At 29.9% G+C, this 19939-nt stretch overlaps 2 protein-coding genes across 2 annotated transcripts; both read right to left on the bottom strand.

Annotated features, from left to right (window-relative positions):
- Nucleotides 1–2802: 2802 nt before the first annotated feature.
- Nucleotides 2803–4381, bottom strand: LOC110655775 (pectinesterase PPME1-like). The gene is made up of 4 exons (XM_021812229.2): nucleotides 3871–4381; nucleotides 3564–3770; nucleotides 3209–3459; nucleotides 2803–3121 (listed from the first exon to the last, which is right to left on the bottom strand). The coding sequence occupies exons 1-4, from the start codon at nucleotides 4363–4365 to the stop codon at nucleotides 2962–2964; spliced, it is 1113 nt and encodes a 370-aa protein (XP_021667921.2). The 5' UTR covers nucleotides 4366–4381; the 3' UTR covers nucleotides 2803–2961.
- Nucleotides 4382–15448: 11067 nt separating this feature from the next.
- On the bottom strand, nucleotides 15449–17019 carry LOC110655777 (pectinesterase PPME1-like). The gene is made up of 4 exons (XM_021812232.2): nucleotides 16467–17019; nucleotides 16179–16385; nucleotides 15842–16083; nucleotides 15449–15709 (listed from the first exon to the last, which is right to left on the bottom strand). Exons 1-4 carry the CDS (start codon nucleotides 16962–16964, stop codon nucleotides 15553–15555), a joined length of 1104 nt encoding a protein of 367 aa, XP_021667924.2. The 5' UTR covers nucleotides 16965–17019; the 3' UTR covers nucleotides 15449–15552.
- Between the last annotated feature and the right edge of the window lie 2920 nt (nucleotides 17020–19939).

Here is a 19939-nt window from a genome sequence, read left to right as displayed (position 1 = left end):
TCTGATTTATATTAGTTAATTTAGTTTTTTTCAACTATAGAAAAAATTATTATATATATTTTTTTTCATTGACTCAAATTTTTGACTTCAGATCTGTTTGATATTATTATTAGACTATTATTTAAAAAAGTTACCTTTTAAAATATACTATATTATATAGTATTAAAAAATAATTTAAAATTAAATTTAATAAATTTTAATTATAAAAATATTAAAATAATAAAATAATTTTTTTAATAACTTTTAAAATAATATTTTTATTTAAATCGCAATATCAAACGGCTAATTCATCGGTTTCAAAAACAAAAATCTCAGACTTCGTCACCGTGCACAAGTGCTCTTTTTGTTTTAGGCCTCAACATGTGTTTGTCCCCATCAGAACTGACTGAGAATTGATGGGGATAGGCTCGTTGGAAGGAATTTTCAAATACTTCATCATTTAAGTTGGAATTACCTGTCCAGCACTTTATAAGGAATTCTGTGTGCATGCGATAGGAAGTTATTTTTCCACCCAAAAATTGGCCTATGCCATTCACGCTTCCAAATACTTCATCTAAATCATTGAAACGCTAAACAGTTTGTTAATAACCCATAATGCCCAACTTGTACCATGAATTCCTTATTCTATTATCAATTGGAATGATTCTTTTCTCATAAAGCATTTATTCAAATGACTCAATGGGAAATGATGAAAATTTACAATTGCACAAAAAAAATTAATAATAATCCATTGGCGCGCGCCTTCAACAGGTTTAGCTCCTTTCTCTCTGGTTTTGGAGAGATTTTTTTTTTTTTACTTTCTTTTAGAGTCACTGGACTATTCATCTTTGTCGTGTAGTCACTTTTACCTATTATATTCAGATATGAGATAATTTTGGTTTTTTTGTTTTTGAGAGTGGATTATTCCTCGTCGTTTTCTTGTGGGTCTGTAAATAGGAGATTTTAGTGTGTTTTCTTTGTAGGTGCGGTTCAACAGAGAGAATGAGATTCTTCATGGAGCTAGATGAGTTCATCTAGTCTATTGTTTGCCGAGATTTTACATGCACTTCATTTCAGCACTCCTCCTTTTCGAAGAAAAATGGCTTGCTTGTTGTGTTTTTTGCTTCTTGGGTATGCGATTGCCAAGTCTATTTTAGGGGATAGGTATCTTCGAGAGACGTTACTGATATCATCTATGAAGCACCCAATCCCTTAAGTGGCTATATGAGATCGAGAGAACTTACGAAGCTGTGCAAGTTGCCAAGTGATCCTCTGAATGAGGTTTTTCGATTAAAATTTGTTTTCTATCAGAGTCTCTTCTTGTCTCAAGACCTCTCCTCGTCATTGCGTTGCTTGGCATCTCTAACGCCACTCGTCTGTTTTGTTGCTCCATGATTGTTTGCGGAATTCTGTTCATCTGAGGATGATTTCTTCGTGTAAAGATGGACTCATCGGTGGTTTTGAGTTAGAGCCATGTGTCAAGCCCATGTCTAATTTGTACTCTTTTGGATTGGGCTGATCAAGCTATTTTATGCTAAATATTATTATAATATTATACTTAAAAAATAATATAATTTGTATAATTCTAAAATCTTATTGTTTTTCTAGTTCTCATTTTTTAAAATTCTAAACTTGATGAAAATGTATCGTAATAGTTTTATTATTAGTCACATATTTTCTAATTTTATTGATTATTATTATTATTATTAAAATTATTTTTATACTAATAATAAATTAATAATATATAAATAGTAATAGAAATATTTTAATTTTATAATAGATTTTTATTATATTAATTTTATTTATTTGATTATAATTAAAAATTTAATGCAAAATTTTATAATTTTAAAGATAGATTTAGCTAGAATCATTGATCCATATTATTACTTTTTAAGAGATAAGAAGCAAAATATAGGGGAAAAAAATACAAATTTCACCATATCCTATGCTAAATATGTTTGAATTTTTTTAATAAATAAATATTAAAAAAAAAAAAAAAAAACTCTCCAGAGTGAGTTGTGCTAAAACAAAGAAGGCCCAAAGAATGGTTGATTTGATGTACCAGAGAAAATTAACGACAATGAGCCAAGGTCTTTTTGAAAAAGCTGCACGAAGCCAAAGGAAGATCAGCGACACCAACCTAAGGTGACCGGCACCGACCTTTCCCTTCGCAATTTTCCATCTATTGATATTTCGTTTTGTTTGAGACTGACATGAGATTATTTTATAAGATAATGGTAAATTTTTTTTTATGATTTTAAATTGTAAATATGTGTTTAAAGAATTTATAATTTTACAAATATGAAATATGAAATCTATATCATTATTATTAGTGAGGATGTATATATATGCGTGTACTCTCAATAATTTCGCCTGTTTTATTATTATAAGATTATCAAATATTTTTAAGATTTAAAAATCATAAATACGTGTTTAAAATATTCATAATTTTATGAGATATTTAAATTTTGTTTAAAAATTTTCATTTTGGATCCTTAAAATTAGTGAATTGTAAAAATTCATTTTAAACTCTCCAAAAAAAAAAAATTCAATCCTTTTTATTCCTTTTAAACAATAAAAAATTATAAAAATATTATTTTGAAAAATTACTTAACAAATTTTAATTTGCGCTGTTAGCATAATCAGGAAGAAGACTATGTGTATACATCTTCTCCGGCAGCCGGATGAGGAGGAAGAAGACTAGCAATCTTGGCTGGGCAAGTACTTTAAAAATATTCTTTAAGATATGAAATATGAATCCCGTAAATATAAAAGAAGGGACATCTACTCCAAATAAATAGAAGAAAATTCATTCAAGCCAGAATTTTTTTTTTTATTTGCAGGTTTAATTATTTAAAGTTCATACAAATAATTTTAAGAAAAAAAGAAAAACAAAATTTTGAGATGAATTGGCTTTCCATGAGCCACGCATACATTCACCTACGTCTTATTGCTGCACTCGAATATATATGAATAAACTCCTTAAAGCTTTGGAGGAGGAAGCAGCCAGCTAGAACCCTTAATGAAGCCAAGAGTAGTGTAGGGTTTCACATCTCCAGCACTTAGTTGCTTGCTGTACTTAACTCGTCCGCTTGGAGCTGCGCCTGGTCCTGTGTTCTTGTATTCTCCAAAGAAAACTTTTCTGCAAATTCCATTCAATATGAATTCAATATCTGTATAGCTTAGAGTTTTCATTATTAGAAAATCTTAAACTCCAAAAATTACTTACCCTTCTCGTTCTGGATGGTCGTTACTGGACCATCCTTTTGGATCGACAACCTCGCTCATGCTACTATAGGCAAACACCACCCTAGGCATTTCCATCCATGCTCGGCCTAGGAGTGCCTTCTTTCCATTACCAGCATTACCAGTTACCTGGCAATGTACAAAAGAAAATCCTATATCTTCTGAATCTTTTTGCCTTGCATGTGCAGTTATTACTGTAAGTTCATTAGCTGCTAACACACGCAACTCTGTATTCTGCATTTATAAAAACAAGTTTATAGTTAAATTAAGTGTACATATTAAGCCTATTTGTAGGAAAAAGATTAATTTAATGAGTTTTGATCAAATAGGTTCATTACCAAGTAAATGGACTTTCCACTTCCAAAAATGAAATCAACAGTGCCTTCAATATAACAGTCCTTGAAAAAATGATAACCCCTGTCATCACACAATGTATCTTGAAATCCATACATTTTCACATTGTATAAAGCTGCCATACTGCCTCCGGTCCTTAGAGCTAGCGCTTGGGCTCCTTTTCTTTTTCCATCTGGCTTTGGTGCAGTATTCTTAACCAAAAATAAATCCAAAAATTACTAATATGATGGCAAATTGGAAAAAAAAAAATGGAAGCTAATAAGAGAATATATACTATTCATCAATATTGACCTTAAAAATCATATTAGAAGCCACGAAAAAATCAGACTCTACTTGCAATGTGGCACTAAAAACAGTTCCATATTGAGCTGCTGTACCCCCATATTGCAAGGTTGGCATACTATTAGGTTGTCCAATGAATGAAACGAAAGGTTTATCTCTTGGAATGATGACTTTCTCATTGTAAGTTCCAGCTCCAATATCCAAAATCACACGTTGTTTATTTCCTGATGGGATGCTCTTAACCGCATCTGTTATAGTCTTGAAGTCTCCACCTCCATTTTGTCTAACCTTAATGATCTTGGGATTAGCTTCGGCAGCTTCAAGGGAACTGTTCAAGGTGCCCTTGCGACTTGCCAGGGGCTTCACATTGGCATTAAACCAAGCTTGTATTCCAGATTCAGACTCTGGGATTGGTGTGTTATCATCCGAGCTAACGGTGATGGCTGCAAGAAGAATGGCAAGGATAGCATATTTGAAGGAAATGAGAGGAAGGTATCTAGCCATTTTCTATTGATTGAACTATTTTTGTTTGTTGATTTTTAGATATGCTGCCGCTTGTTAATGAATTTATAGGTCAATACTCTTTTGAGAAAGCCTTAAAATACATGAGACTAAGAGAGTTCCTCGCATTCTTGTCTTTCATTTGTGGGATTCTGAGAGCTTCTCGCCCTCCCTTTTTTAATTATGGTTTGCTGGATATTTCTTTTTAAGTTCAAAAGAATCAAAGGGGAATTGACCGTACAGGGTCAATTTAAAAAATAATAAACCGAAACGGGGTAGAATTTGGGAAAATTACGGGAAAAGGGTGAGAAGGCCAAAAAACGTTAATAAAACGTTATTCAAAAATTCAAAATAGCGTCCCCCAACAACCCCACCCTCGACTCGAAGAAAAAGCGCGACGGGCGAAGCTACCGAAGGATGGCTAATATGATTAGCGTCCAAGACTCTCAAAGAATAACGCTAATCATATTGATTTTGTAAATATATTAAATTTATAATATTTTGATCGATCATTTAATTATAATTATTTATTATATTTTATAAAATATATAGATTGATTTTGTTTAAAGTTTATTTTATATTTTAGTAGTAGTAATATTTATTTAATATTATATATTTATGAAATTAATTTAATTTATATATTCTAAATAGAATATAATTGTACGGTTTAAAAAATATTTATATTCATAAAATTAATTTTATATTTTTGTAAAAAAAAATTTATCAATCATAAAAATATTTCTTAATTTATAGATTAAAAAATATAAATGTATAATATTTGAATATATTTGATTGATAAATTTAAAATTATGTTAGTTATAAAAATTAAAAGTTATTAAAGTATAACTAATATTAATTTTTATTCTTATTATAATTATGGATAATATATTTTCTTCATAGCAATTAATAAATGTAATTACTTAATTAGTTTTAATTACTTTATTGTTTTCAAATTAATTAAAAATATATATATAAAATGTTTACTAACATGTCATACGAGCAATTGACTTAAAGCAAGATATAAATTAAGACAAGTATTCATAATTATTATACAAATAAAAATAAATATTTAAATTAGTCATGAAGAACTCGATGTTGTCCGCTCTTACGGATCACCTTGTGCATCTGATGATTCCCATAATGCATAGCACCTTGTTCATGGTGTCCAAATAGAGATGGAATATGGCCTAAGGCAGATATAGTGCATAGTATTGATCGAACCATATCCGCCAAATTGACAAATGGAGCAAATAAGCTACTCATTGGTGTATGGAAGTCAAATGCACATGAGAATGATATGTCATCCATGGTGTTGATGGGCGGTATTGATGGGGTAGGCATCCAAAGTATAATGTGGGGATAGTAATATGGTTGGAATCGTGGATGGACTAGGATGAAATAGGACGGGCCCGATGCCATGCGTAAAGGGTGCAATTTGATGTTGGCGTCGAGGAGGACGTGATTGACGCGTCGTGAGGGTTGGTTGATGGGTTGGTCCTCTTCCAATTCATCATTAAAAGGTGGCATTTGGCAAAGCCTACTTTCTTGTTCGAGCAATCATCATTTTCTTAATGTACACTTAACTTCGCTTTGTGTTGATGGATTTTGTAATTTTATCAAACAATCCTCAATGTAAAAATAAAAATATATACATAACGTTACATTTTATGTTAAAAATACAAAATTATTATTATAAGTATTTAATAATGAAAAAATACATGTTGTTAATCATTACCACACAACCAATAGCGGCTCCACTTATTGAGATCAATGATGGTGGAGTGGTTGTCCCATTGTTGCCCTTGAACAATATATTGTTATTCCAACGATGAATATATGTTGCATGGTGGTGTGCCCAATTACTCAACTCATCTTTTGCGGTGGGGTCTTGAATAAAAAGGGCCCAACCAAAGCGCCTCATGAGTTGGTGCCATTCAATAATATGAAAGCAAATTAATGTCCAATAATTCCTCACTATATGGTTCTGAATATTAGTAAAACATGAAGTGATTATAAAAAAAATATAACATATTATTTTAAGTCATATTATTACATCTTTAGGTCATATCAGCAAAAGGTTGTACGAATTTGAGTTGATAAGAAAATTAAAAATATAATACAATAAAGGCAATTTATTCATTGCTTAATGGATAAAAATATAAATTTAATGACATACCTAGCACCTAGAGGTGCATCATGAGCCGATGGATCCCTTATTGATGGAGAGATTATTTTAAATCTCTCCCAAGAAATCTGCAAAATGAATAGTGGTAAATCTCCTTTGTTATAGCTCACGATAAAGGAAGGCTAAGCAAGCTCCACCCCAACTAGCTTCCCTCAAGTCTTTAGAAACATCAAGTTGACACGTGAGTTTGTCTTGTCGGAAATATCGAACTAATGAGTCGTAATATGAATGCTCTTGCATGCCATATTAAATCATCGACTTGATGTGGAATATCTCCAAACTCATCAACTAGCCACGATAATTTGAGTGTATGTCCTCGGATCATTTAGGGTGGTCTAGCTCCCAATAATGTCTTGACATTCAGCTACGCAGGACACCCATCTGGGCAAACCGGAAATAATTCGACATCACGAAGAGTGATTGTGCACTCACCAATTGGCATCATAAATACTAATAAATCCGAATCATGAAGATGAGTGTCGGTATGTAATATTAGAAATCCCTGTCGTAGTGTGTTGGTTTGAGTCGAAGAAGCTCTTTATCAATTGACCGGGCACAATGTAATCTCTTCTTTCTTGTTGTGTAGTCATACCTATTTAGTATTACAAAATATGCATTTTCAATGGATCTTTTGATAGGTAAAACAATGCACATATGTTTCTTGTACATTAATTAATACGAATGGTAACAAAAACATATAATGAAGGAATTAAATTATATAAATAAACATAGTCAATACATTACTTAAAAGTACAATATTGTTAAGTACATCATCAAAACATATAAATATACATGAAAAACACATATAAATATTACAACTAATTAGGTCATCTAATTAGCTCATCATAAAGGTCTTTGTCCAATGTGTAGTTGATTTTAGGTAACATGGGCTTCAACAGAGTATGTTTGTTACTATCACGAATTTTATACCACTATATTCTTTTGCGAAATCTTAATTAGCGATAAATATGATGGGAGTTAGCTTCTAATTTTTGCCATAGCGGTCAAGTATACCCTCTGACTAAAAGTGACCTTAAAGCCAAATATCTAGGTTTATCTGTTAATAGCTCTCCTTCCCATATGATTTGTTGAATGAGCGTTGACCCTTATCATATGTGTTACTTCCATTGGTAGATTAATCAAATTCTTAATTAGTCCATGTACCCTTACTCTTTGTTGTTGATTGACAATCCTTTTGAGAGCGCATTATACGAGCCATTATATTATCTACGACATAAACAAAATGGAGCACAAATAAATATATGAGAATCACATGATAATGCAAACATTATGGGAGATAATGTACTTGATAATAAAACATGTTACATTTACACATAAAATTAAAATATAAAAATAAATACATTCCGCAACAATTTATAATAATGATACATATTAACATAATTAACTTATGTTGTTCATGTGACAATTTTTTTGTGTGTCCTTGTACATGACATAACGAACAATGATTTACACTCCAATCCATTTCATTCTTCTTCCAAATTGGCGTCCTTTAGACCTTAATGGATAATTATCGTTGGCCAATCATCGGGATGTCCAAGAGCATGAAGTGTTTGCTCCAATGTGTAATAATTTGAAACGTATTGCTCATAATTAATTGACATTGCTTGGCATGCGGCAATCACATGAGAACATGGAATGCATATTTCTTCAAACTTCTTGCATGTGCATTGCCTTTCATCAAGTTTGACCACATGCAAACTTCAAATTCACACATTATATGAGCTTGCTTCATTTAAATTGTCAAGTAATATTTGAAGACATGTGTAAATTTGAAGCCCATTTGCTGATGCTCACACGGAGTCGTGCGGCGTGTGTCAAAATAATCAACACCTTTGGAAAAATATTTTTCTACCATTGGTATTCCAATTAGTTGTCATGGAGCCATAACGTTTCCCTCCATCATGAGCGTGTCCATTTTTCCAAAGGTATCTTTGTAGCCCATTCAAATGTATATGCTCATTCTTGATTGTGTTCATGGCCTCATAAAATTTTTTTTTCCAATTGTTGTCTTGTAAAAATAAAAAGCCATGTTATTTGTTGGATACACATGTCAACTTTATATTTAGATTACAATAAATAGTCAACTTAGAAAACTAACAGAGCTTCTTTCATATTAGTATTCTTAAACTTTGTGTTGTAATTGATGATATGTCTTACGATGATGCCTAGCAGAGGTCGCCACCAATCTTGATTCATTGCCTTTTTATGGCAATATGTCTATCTGATATAACACATATTCCATTACGATCACAAACACCCTCAAACAAGACATAAACCAATCAATTGGGAAAATATGGTTATTACCATCAAGTGTTGTTGCACAAAATAAACATCCTTTGTACTTTCCATATAAAAAGTTGAGTCTATGAATATTTCTTGAATCCTTCTATTGTTTGTTTATATGCCCAAAACATTCTATCGAAACCCGATAGCGAGGATCTAATCTATTATTAACAAAAAAGGATCATCTTCAATCAAGAACATACTACAAAGCAAGCATAAATAATCACCAAAGATCTTAATAATTGCATGTCTTTCGATAACTTGGCATATATCAATCTTATCTTTTATTCCTATCTTCACATTGGGTTGTTAATGGCGAGAATGAAATCGGATATAAATTTGCTATCCAATTGCTTATGATCTTGTGATGGATTAACACATGTATGTGGTCCATTATATCGCGTAATTTTCCATATATCACTTCCTTTCAATCTCCACTTACAATTGCTCGTTGTGTCTTTTGCACGATGGCATATGTTTTACTCTTTGTCTCCTCATTACAAAACTCATGGTGCCTATGTAAATGATATTCTTTGTGACTTTTGGACATCCTCTCTAGATGAGAATATCATTCCTAATTCAAACTCTTTTAATGGATCCCACATTGAACTACACCGTGGTGTTGACCATGGATCAAGCAATGAAAAATCTATTTCACTATAAGGCGGAGGAGGGACAAGCGGCATTATTGGGTTTGCAACATGAGTATTATAGTAAAAGGCAAATCTACTACTAACTCATTATGATGACCACCATCCTCATTCATGTCATCACTATCAATCCATTCTTCATCGACTCGCATCATCCTCATCATCATCGGACAATAATCATATTCAAAATCACTTCAATGTAACAATTATTTGATGGGCGCTTCATCAACAACATTGAAAAATTTCAATATATAATTCAATCGATGACATACCTCCAATTTCATCAATGTAATTAAACATAATATTCACATCGTCATCGTTTGTCAAACCCATGCAATCCCATTTAAATGAGCCATTTTTTCAATGGGTAATAAGATTTTCGATATAAATTCATGTCCACCTAAAAGATTAATTCCACGGACAATTTTCAATCCTAAAATACCAAAATCCCTACGTTTACCAATAGTAATGACGGTTGAAGAACCCCCATAAAATTCATAGCCTTCATCATTCATAATGATTTCTCCATCCCAATAAAAAGTAGCAAAACTTGGAATTGACATTGATAAAATAAAAACATTGTACATTACTAATTTTTCTATTTTTTAATTTTAATTAATAAAATAAATTAATATTTTATTTCTACTAATTATATTTTAATTAAATATGCAATGATTTACATATTTTTATGTTACTCTTGTTTTAATTTTTAATCATATTTTAATAATATTAATTTTTTAAATAATTACATATTAATTGTTATATTGAGTTAATTTTTTTATTTTATTATTTTTTTCTTCCATAATATATAAATCATATAATTTTATAATTTATTTTTATTAATTACATTTTAATTAAAATGCTACTTATTTTTGGCAATTTTTTATATTACTAATTTTTCATTTTTTAATAATATTTTATATAAATTTATATTTTATTTTTATTACATCCTTTTCTATAATATATTATGAACACAATTTTCTATTAATAAAGAAATTATTTTCAACAACATTTTACATTACTAATTTTTCTATTCTTTTAATTTTAATTAATAAATTAAATTAATATTTTATTTCTAATAATTACATTTTAATTAAAATGCTACTTATTTTTTTTGGCAATTTTTATATTACTAATTTCTCATTTTTATTAATATTTTATATAAATTTATATTTTATTTTTATTACATCATTTTCTGTAATATATTATGAACTCAATTTTCTATTAATTTTTCCCTTTCTTCTATAGCTTTTACTAATTTTTAAAAACTTAAACTATTATTTTATTTTATACTAATATTCTCTGTTTAACTTATTAAACTATTATATTATGAGATACAAAAATTATATGACTTAATATAAAATTTATTTTGTAACATAATTTATATTTATAATTTTTATTTTCTCTTTCCTAACATTTTCTTAATACTACAAATTTATATTATTTTTTCTTTACCTTCTTTACTATTATACACTAAAAATATAATTTTTTGTATTATTTTTCCCAATAACTAATGCTCATTTTATCAGTATTATGCTATTACTATATATATATCAACTTGCTCACAAACATACCAACATGCATGCATAAAAAAAATATATATATATATTATTTTCAGCATAATAATTACATTAACACTCAAGCATTTTATATATTGCATGTTAAAACTTGTAACGAAAATTTATTTCTTAAGGAATATTACATTTTTTTCACAATAATATACATTATTATCACCTAAGCATTTCATATATTATATGTTAAAAATTATTAAAAATACATACCTTAATATAATTTTTTCAAATTTCTTCTTTCTTTCCTTGTGATCTACACTCTTCTCCTTCTTGCTCCACCACCAAAATGAGACAATGGATGAGGGAATGAAGGGTAGAAATGGTGAGGCGCAGGAGGCTCGGGAGGACACGGACGCTAATATAATTCTTGGTAATTTTTTTTGGTGTTAGCCTATTCTGGTATTTTTCCATTATGAGTTGCCTTAGTACGGTCATTTGCCCAGAATCAAAGTTCTTTTCAGAATAAAAGTCAAATCAAAAGCATCAAAGCTCTTTTCAGAATAAAAGTCAAATTAACCCTTCAACTTGTAATCAAGATTCAATTAAGTCTAAATTATAGTTTTAGATTTAATTGAGCCCCTTATATTACCAATATGGTTAATTTGATCAATTTTCTTTCAAAAAATAAACCATTAATTTTCTCATTTCATAATAATACAAAATTATTTTTTTACATAATAGAAAAATAAAGAAATTAAAGAATTCAATTTCTTTTAATTTTATTTTTCACCTTTTCTATTAATATTTCACTTTTTCTGCTTTGTTTTTTAGCCTTTTATTTAAAAAAATTGAAATAAAAATAATATTCATGTTTTAATAATATAATTTATTCTCATTAATTAATTTATAATTATATTTTTCAATGATCTCATTCTTAATATACTATACTATAATATAATATATCTATAAAAATATATAACTAATTAAATTTATAGTTTTTTTAAAGACCTAAATTTATAAATTTAAATTTAATCATAAAATGTTTATAATGAATCATGTAAATATTTATCAAGATTATACTATTTAATAAGTAAAATTCTATTTATATATTTAAACTTATATCTAAAACACATTCATGGTAGCTATAAAAGTTCATTGAACTTCGTTCTCAAAAAAAAAAAAAAATTAAGGTTTGTTGAACTTAAATAAGCTGAAGAAAGTTGGCAGCATATATTAAACAGTAAAAGCCAAGCAGTGTTGAGATTTATAAGGACAATGCAAAAGTAATTATATAATTTATTTTTTAATTTCTTCAAAATTTTATTTTTCCCTAATTTTATTATTTTATAAATTTAATAAATAGTCTTATTTAATTCTATATGCATTTTATAGATATTTTTTTAAAACATAATTTATATAATATCAATTTTACTTTTAATAATTAATATTAATTGCAAATATAAATATATTTATGATATTAAAATAAAAAATTAATAAACCCATGTACAGAAGCAAGGACGTTTTGCTAGTTAATAAATATAGAAAGGGAGCAGGGGCAGAACGTAACTATTTAGTGAGCAGAGCTCCTTTTTTTTTTTTTTAATATATAGTTATTAAATTAATTATTTCTAAAAATGAGTAATTTTCACATTGCTAGCCTCTTAAATTTTTTGAATAATAATCAAACTTTTTATAAATTTCAATACTTATAAGAATCAATTTCCTTTAATGGATTAGCTATTTAAAAAAAAAAAATAATGGTAATATAATTTTTTAACAAGTAATAGAAATTTACTAAATTAAATTTTTGATAAATTTATATTCAATATTATTAATTTTTAAATTAAATTTTGTATTCAATTTTAATCTCTCACCTCAATTATGCAAATTTACTAAATCATATTTTTTTAATTTCGTGTGATGTTTATATACTGTAATGAATTTGTGTATAATTTTACTGTACGAATTCTTATAAATATTGTAATTTAATAGAATATATTAAACAAAACTTTAATGTGAGGTGATATTTAAAAAAAAAAATCTTTATCAATTATATATATTATCAATAGCAAAAAGATTTTCATAGATATATACATTTAAATTTTATTTTTTTAAATGAATTTTTTAAAATTAAAAAAATTTTAAACTCTTTTAGAATGAGAATTAAAAAAAAAATTTCTTACAAAATTTTAAGAATACTCATATTAATAAAATAGCTCATTATAATAAATGAAAAATTCAGACTTAAATTTGATCTATCATGAAACTAAAATGTAAATATATGAAATTTATGTATTTAATAAGTGAGTTTTACTATATATTTTATATTTTGGGTCTATATTTGAACCATTATAATTTATTGTCTAATTCTAATGGTTGAACCCATCCATTAAAAGCTCTTAATTATGGTTGATATTGCTATTCTAAATTCAAAAAGATTAAATTTAACGATAACTATAAAAATTGACTATTATTAATAATTCGAGTAAAATTGTACAATTATTTTCAGAAGAAATTAAAACTCAGCAACAAATTTGTTACTCCAATTAATATCTGCTTTATTTACGAACACCAAAATATACAAAATTGCAAAATATGGATCGGGTTCACAAGTCTAGCACCCGCTTTATTGAGCTTAATTTAATGAACTCTTTACACCTATGGAGGAGGAAGCAACCAACTGGAGCCTTGAATAAAGCCAAGGGAAAGGAAGGGTTTCACTTCTTCATCAGTTAGCTGTTTGGCATATTTAACACGTCCAGTTGGAGCAGCGCCTGGGCCAGTATTCTTGTATTCTCCAAAGAAACTGTTCTGTAAATTCCATTCAACAAGATTTCAATATTTGTATAGCCTAAGATTTCTATTATTATTATGAAATCTCAAACTCCCTAATTACTTGCGCTTCTCGATCAGGATGGTTGTTACTAGACCATCCTTCAGGATTGACAACCTCGGCCATGCTAGCGTAAGCGAACACCACCTTAGGCATCGGCATCCATGCTCGACCCAAGAATGCTCCACTTCCTGTTCCAGTTACATTGCAATGTACAAAAGAGTAACCCACATCTTGTGCTTCAGTTTCTCTTGCTTGTGCTGTTATCACTGTTTGTTCTGCATCTGCTAGCACTTTTATCTCGGCTTTATATTGTGTGAAAGTAGCAATAATAAAATGACACTCATATATTATGAAATTTAATAATATATAAGAATTGTATTTTCTTAAATTGTATTTATTTTTTATAGATTTAAATTTTTATGCTTTGTATAACAATTAATAACTTATTTTATATGTTCAATTTTAATTATCATATTATTATATATTAACATATTAAAAATATATATATATATTTTTATTTTCAATTAATTGCTCTATATCTTATTTTTATGATTTATTTTATCCATATCAAAATTATATTGACTAAAATATTATGATCTAAATTTATAAATATGAAAAGAAAATGATATTAATAATAATGATTATGTGAAATGTAAAAGGATAATGAAATAATAAGTTTTTATTTTATTTTGAGAATGAATAATTAAATTTTAAATTAATTTCAAGTTAATTATAATATATAATAATCATATAGGAAATCAATTATTCTATTAATAAATCTAAAAAAAAGTAATTAAAAATTAAATAAGATAATTTTTTACATAATAATATCTATGTATAAAAAGAATAAAATAAATTAATACTTTCTATTTAGGCTATAAATTAGTTAAGCAATTTCTTATTAATAAAGGTGAAAAAATAATTTATTAATTAAGGAAAGAAACTAGGTAAGAATTAATTGAGGAATTTTATATTAAAATAAGTAAAATTAATTTATTAATTAATAAGGGAAATCAATTTGAAAATAATTAAATAATTTCTTACTATGAACATTTAATATAAATTTGAACTCATATGATATTGAATCCGACTCTTCATTATTTCGATTTTGGATCAATATGATTCTCGATTTTTCTGTTTGATACAGTTTCGATTCGATTTTCGATTCTTGAAACTATTTTATGTAAATATTTTCATAAAAAGTCATATTTAAATTAACATTTAAATTTTAAAATAAGTTAATCCTTCCATGTAATATATTATATAATATATCTTTTAATTATTTTTAAATTATATATATTATAATAGTACACTTATAATTAAAAATTATAAAATAATTTAATATATTTATAATTAAAATTATTAAAAAATATATAAATAATTTTATTTTGTATTTAATTTATACATATATAATTAAAAGTGTATAATATATTTAAAAAAATCATTATATATATATATATATATATATATATATAATTTTCAATTCAATTTCAGTTTGGTTTCAATAAAATTGTCGTATGATTCTCAATGAAAAATCAAAGTATGAAATTTCAAAAACTGTGTTTGCACTTTTAAAAGAAAGAAAAGGAAAAGATAGAAAGGGAAAAGAGATAATTGCTCTTGCCATTAAATATACATTGCATTAAACCTTGGATACATTTTAGCATAAATACAATCCTCCAAGAATAAGTGTTAATATTACATTTACATTGGAGGTGGAAGCAACCATTTAGAACCCTGAATATAGCCAAGGGAGAGGAAGCGTTTCACTCCTGCATCCGTTAGCTGCCTGGTGAATTTAACACGTCCTCTAGGATTTGAGCCTGCCCCCGAATTCTTGTATTCTCCAAAGAAAACCGTGCTGTATATTTCACACAATTCATCTATAATTAGTTCAATATCGACAATTTATTTTTTTTAATTGAATAATGGTTCAGGCCAAGATGAAGTCGAATAATCATTGTCTGCAAAAACTAAAAGATGAATTATGTACCTCTCTCTTTCAGGGTGGAAATTGTTTGACCATCCAAGAAGATTGACAGTGGTGCCCATATCAGTATAAGCAAAGACCACCTCTGGCATATCCATCCATGCTCGTCCCAGATATGTCCCAGACCCACTTCCAGTTATTCTGCAGTGTACAAATGAGTAACCATTATCTTCTGATCTGCTTTTCCTTGCTTGTGCTGTAATGACCGTCAGCGCCTGATCTGCTATAACATTTAGCTGTGTTTCCTGCATTTTAAATGAGGGATAATATTTATTTTTTTAATACAATATATATATATAAGAAAATTAAAAAATTTTGCGACGGTGATTATATATAGTACCAGATAAAGTGACTTTCCACTTCCGAAAATGAAATCAACGGTGCCTTCAATGTAACAATTCTTAAAGAAATGGTGGCCTCTATCATCGCACACTGTGTCTTGAAATCCAAGAATTCTGCAGTTATAGAAAGCTGCCTTGTCACCACTAATTCTTAATGCAACTGCCTGAGCTCCAGATGTTATCCCGTCAGGCCTTGGTGCGGTATTCTAGACCAAAAAAGAAAGAAAGAATCAATCATAAGAACAAAATCCATTGACCTAAGTTGAGACATAAATATATAAATATACCTTAATAATAATATTAGCGGCCATGAAATAATCGGACTCCACCGTTAAAGTGGCGCTGTAAACAGTTCCATACTGCTTGGCCATACCACCAAATGCTAAGGTGGGCATGGCATTAGGAGCTCCACGGAATGTAATAAAAGGCTTAGTCCTGTCAATTGTGATTTTCTCAGTGTAGACTCCAGGACCAATGTTCACAATTACACGTTGTATATTTCCTGATGGAATACTTTTAATTGCATCAGTAACAGTCTTGAAATCTCCTTTTCCATCTTTTGAGACCTTAATCGTTCTGGGTTTGGCCTCAGCAGCTTCAAGGGCGGCGTCTAAGGTGCCTTTGCGACTTGCATAGGGCTTAACGTTAGCATTGAACCAGTTTCTTACTTGAGAATCAGCAGCTGGTATTGGTGTTGTATCATCAGAGCTAACGGTGGTAGCAACAACAAGAATGGCCAAGATGACAAAATGAGTAGCACCGATGCAGGAGCTTCCTTTGGCCATTTTAATTTGTGGTTGCTTCCCCCCGTTAATTCTTTGTTCAGGGTTCTTTGGTTGGTTGCTTGCTTTCTCCTTTGCAGGAGGATTCTAATTTATAGGATGGAAGCCAACTCATTATAGAAACAAATTCTTAAAAAAATGGGATTCGGAGGATTCTTCGTCTTTTTGCAACTAAATACAGAAAAATTTCCTGGTTGTCCTGATCTTTGCTATTCATATGCAAAATTTTCTCCTCTCTCTCTCTCTCTTCATGAGAAGAAACCATTAATTCAAACAAATTAAACGAATAGATTAAAAAAAATAAGGGCTACTGACAAAAGAAAAATCCAACCATTTAATTCAATTTGTAATTATATAACCAATATTTTAAAATTTCTTAATTATATCAAAATTTTCAATTTTATGTCAATTGAAACTTTAAGAAATATATGCTAAGTACAATTAATTTCCTAAAGTAACAAGATATATATGTGTCTTGTGTCTTCTAAAAAACAGAAGAATGGTCACGAATTTTTCCACGAATCCCTGCACACTACATGGTTCAACCTTCCCAAAGCGAATGTGACACATGAACCTATTCCATCTCTGGATAACAGCCGTTAGATCAGCAAATCTTGGGGCTTATGGTCCGGCAATAATTGGCATGAACGGTACAAACGGCCCTGATGTCCCTCACGATTCACCATATATATCTCTAGGGTCTTTTCCCTAAAGCCGGAAGCTATCCAAGAACATGTCTAGCATTGGCATATCTCTAGTGTGCTGTTGATGCCTCGGACAAAGTTTCTCTAGGGCATCTCTATTAACAGGGCTAGCCCTATTCTTCTGCAATTAATCTACATAGAATATATAGCAACAAGAGTGCAGTAGAAGCCATAACGAATGAACACAAGATATAATATTTACGAGAAAAAAGAAAAGATGCATACCATCTTTGAGGGTTGCCAGTTATAATCCTGGAATGAAAAGAAAGGCCGCTCGGATCCTTCTTGATTGGCAATGAACACGTTGACAAAGCCAATGAATGAACATGTAAAAGAACTAAGAAATTTTGGAATAAGAATTCTAATGTTTATTGCCCCAGAAATCAAAGATATATGTAAAAAATTACAGCTAATAAATAGGTTCCTAATCAAGCTAAACTACCAAAATTGTATCAAAATCATACAACAAAAGATAAGAACAGATATGCACACAAAAATTCATAAACAAATGCCCTAAATAAATGCAAAATAAGTGGCAGCTAACAGCTGCCTTTCCAATACCCCCCTCAAGTTGGAGCATGGAGATCTCGAATGCCCAACTTGCGAAGAAGAAAGTCAAACTGATCCTTTCCCAACGCTTTTGTGAAGATATACACAGGTTGCATTAAACTACGTACATAATCTGTTCGAATGTTACCATTCAATATCTCATCACGGATAAAATGACAGTCCACTTCAATATGCTTGGTACGTTCATGATAGACAGGATTAGCAGCTATATGCAGAGCTGCCTGACTATCACAATACAAATTCATAGGTTCAGTATGCGCCACATCAAGAGAATTCAATAATTCTTTCAACCATTTAAGTTTACAAGTTGTAGTACTCATAGACCGATATTCAGCTTCAGCGGATGAGAGAGACACTGTCTGTTGCTTTTTAATCTTCCACGAGATAGGGGATTCACCCAAAAGAACAAAATAACCAGTCAAAGACCGTCTCGTCAAAGGACAGCTAGCCTAATCAGAATCACAGTAAGTAGACAATTTGAGATCACAATTGGCATGCAGTAGTATACCCTGACCTGGATTTCCTTTCAAATATTCACAACTCTAACAGCTGCCTCCCAATGAGCTTTCTTCGGTTGTTGCATGAACTGAGCAAGAATATGCACACAATAAGACAACTCAGGCTGAGTTATTGTTAGATAAATAAGCCGTCCCACCAGATGCCTATACTGAGCAGGGTCATCCACATCATCACTCTCGGTAAGGGCCAGCTTGTGATTTTGTTCAAGAGGAGTTTTAGCCGGCTTGCAACCCAGTAATCCAACTTCTGAAATTACATCCAACGCATACTTACATTGACACAAGAAAATACCATTCGAGTTTCTAGCTACTTCAATCCCTAAGAAAAATTTCAGCTTCCCCAAGTCTTTCATATGAAAGCAATGACTCAAATAGTTCTTGAATTTTTGTACAGCGGAAACATCATTGCTGGAGATAATAAGGTCATCCACATAAATAAGCACATTCAATTGAACAGTACCAGCTCGAAAAGTGAACAAAGAGTAATCTGAATAGGATTGTTGAAATCCATAAGCTTTCAGAGATGCAGCCAATTTCGCAAACCAGCATCTAGGTGCTTGCCGCAAACCATATAAAGATATCCGAAGTTTACAAACCTTCCCTGGTGATTGAGAAGCAAATCCAGGTGGCATCTTCATGTAAAATTCTTCCTCCAAATCACCGTGTAAGAAAGCATTTTGGACATCCATCTGATGGAGTTCCCAATTCTTTGCAGCCGCAACGGCAAGAAAGGTGCATACAGTAACCATTTTTGCTGTAGGAGCAAAAGTCTCCTGATAATCTATGCCTTTAACTTGATTATTTCCCAATATCACTAACCGTGCCTTGTATCATTCAACACTTCCATCAGAATTGTATTTAATTTTGTATACCCACTTGCTTCCTATTGCTTTCTTCCCAAATGGTAGATTTTCAACTGTCCATGTACCATTATCCTCCAAAGCCTGTATTTCTTTTCTCATAGCCGCTCTCCACCGTTCATCCTTAACTGCTTCTGCATAAGAGCTTGGTTCATGTCCTGTAGTAATGGCTACCAAAAAACATCGGTGTTGTGCAGAGAATTTATCATAACCCACATAATGTGCTATAGAGTAAGGCGTACCTGAGGAATCAAATTGGGAAGGTGAGCATACCGAGGGGCTTGTTTTGATGGCGTTTGTCACATAATCCTTTAAACGAACACTAG

Source organism: Hevea brasiliensis, chromosome 13, assembly GCF_030052815.1.
Source record: "Hevea brasiliensis isolate MT/VB/25A 57/8 chromosome 13, ASM3005281v1, whole genome shotgun sequence".
Classification (NCBI taxonomy): domain Eukaryota; kingdom Viridiplantae; phylum Streptophyta; class Magnoliopsida; order Malpighiales; family Euphorbiaceae; genus Hevea; species Hevea brasiliensis.
This window is presented reverse-complemented; position numbering and strand designations above follow the sequence as displayed.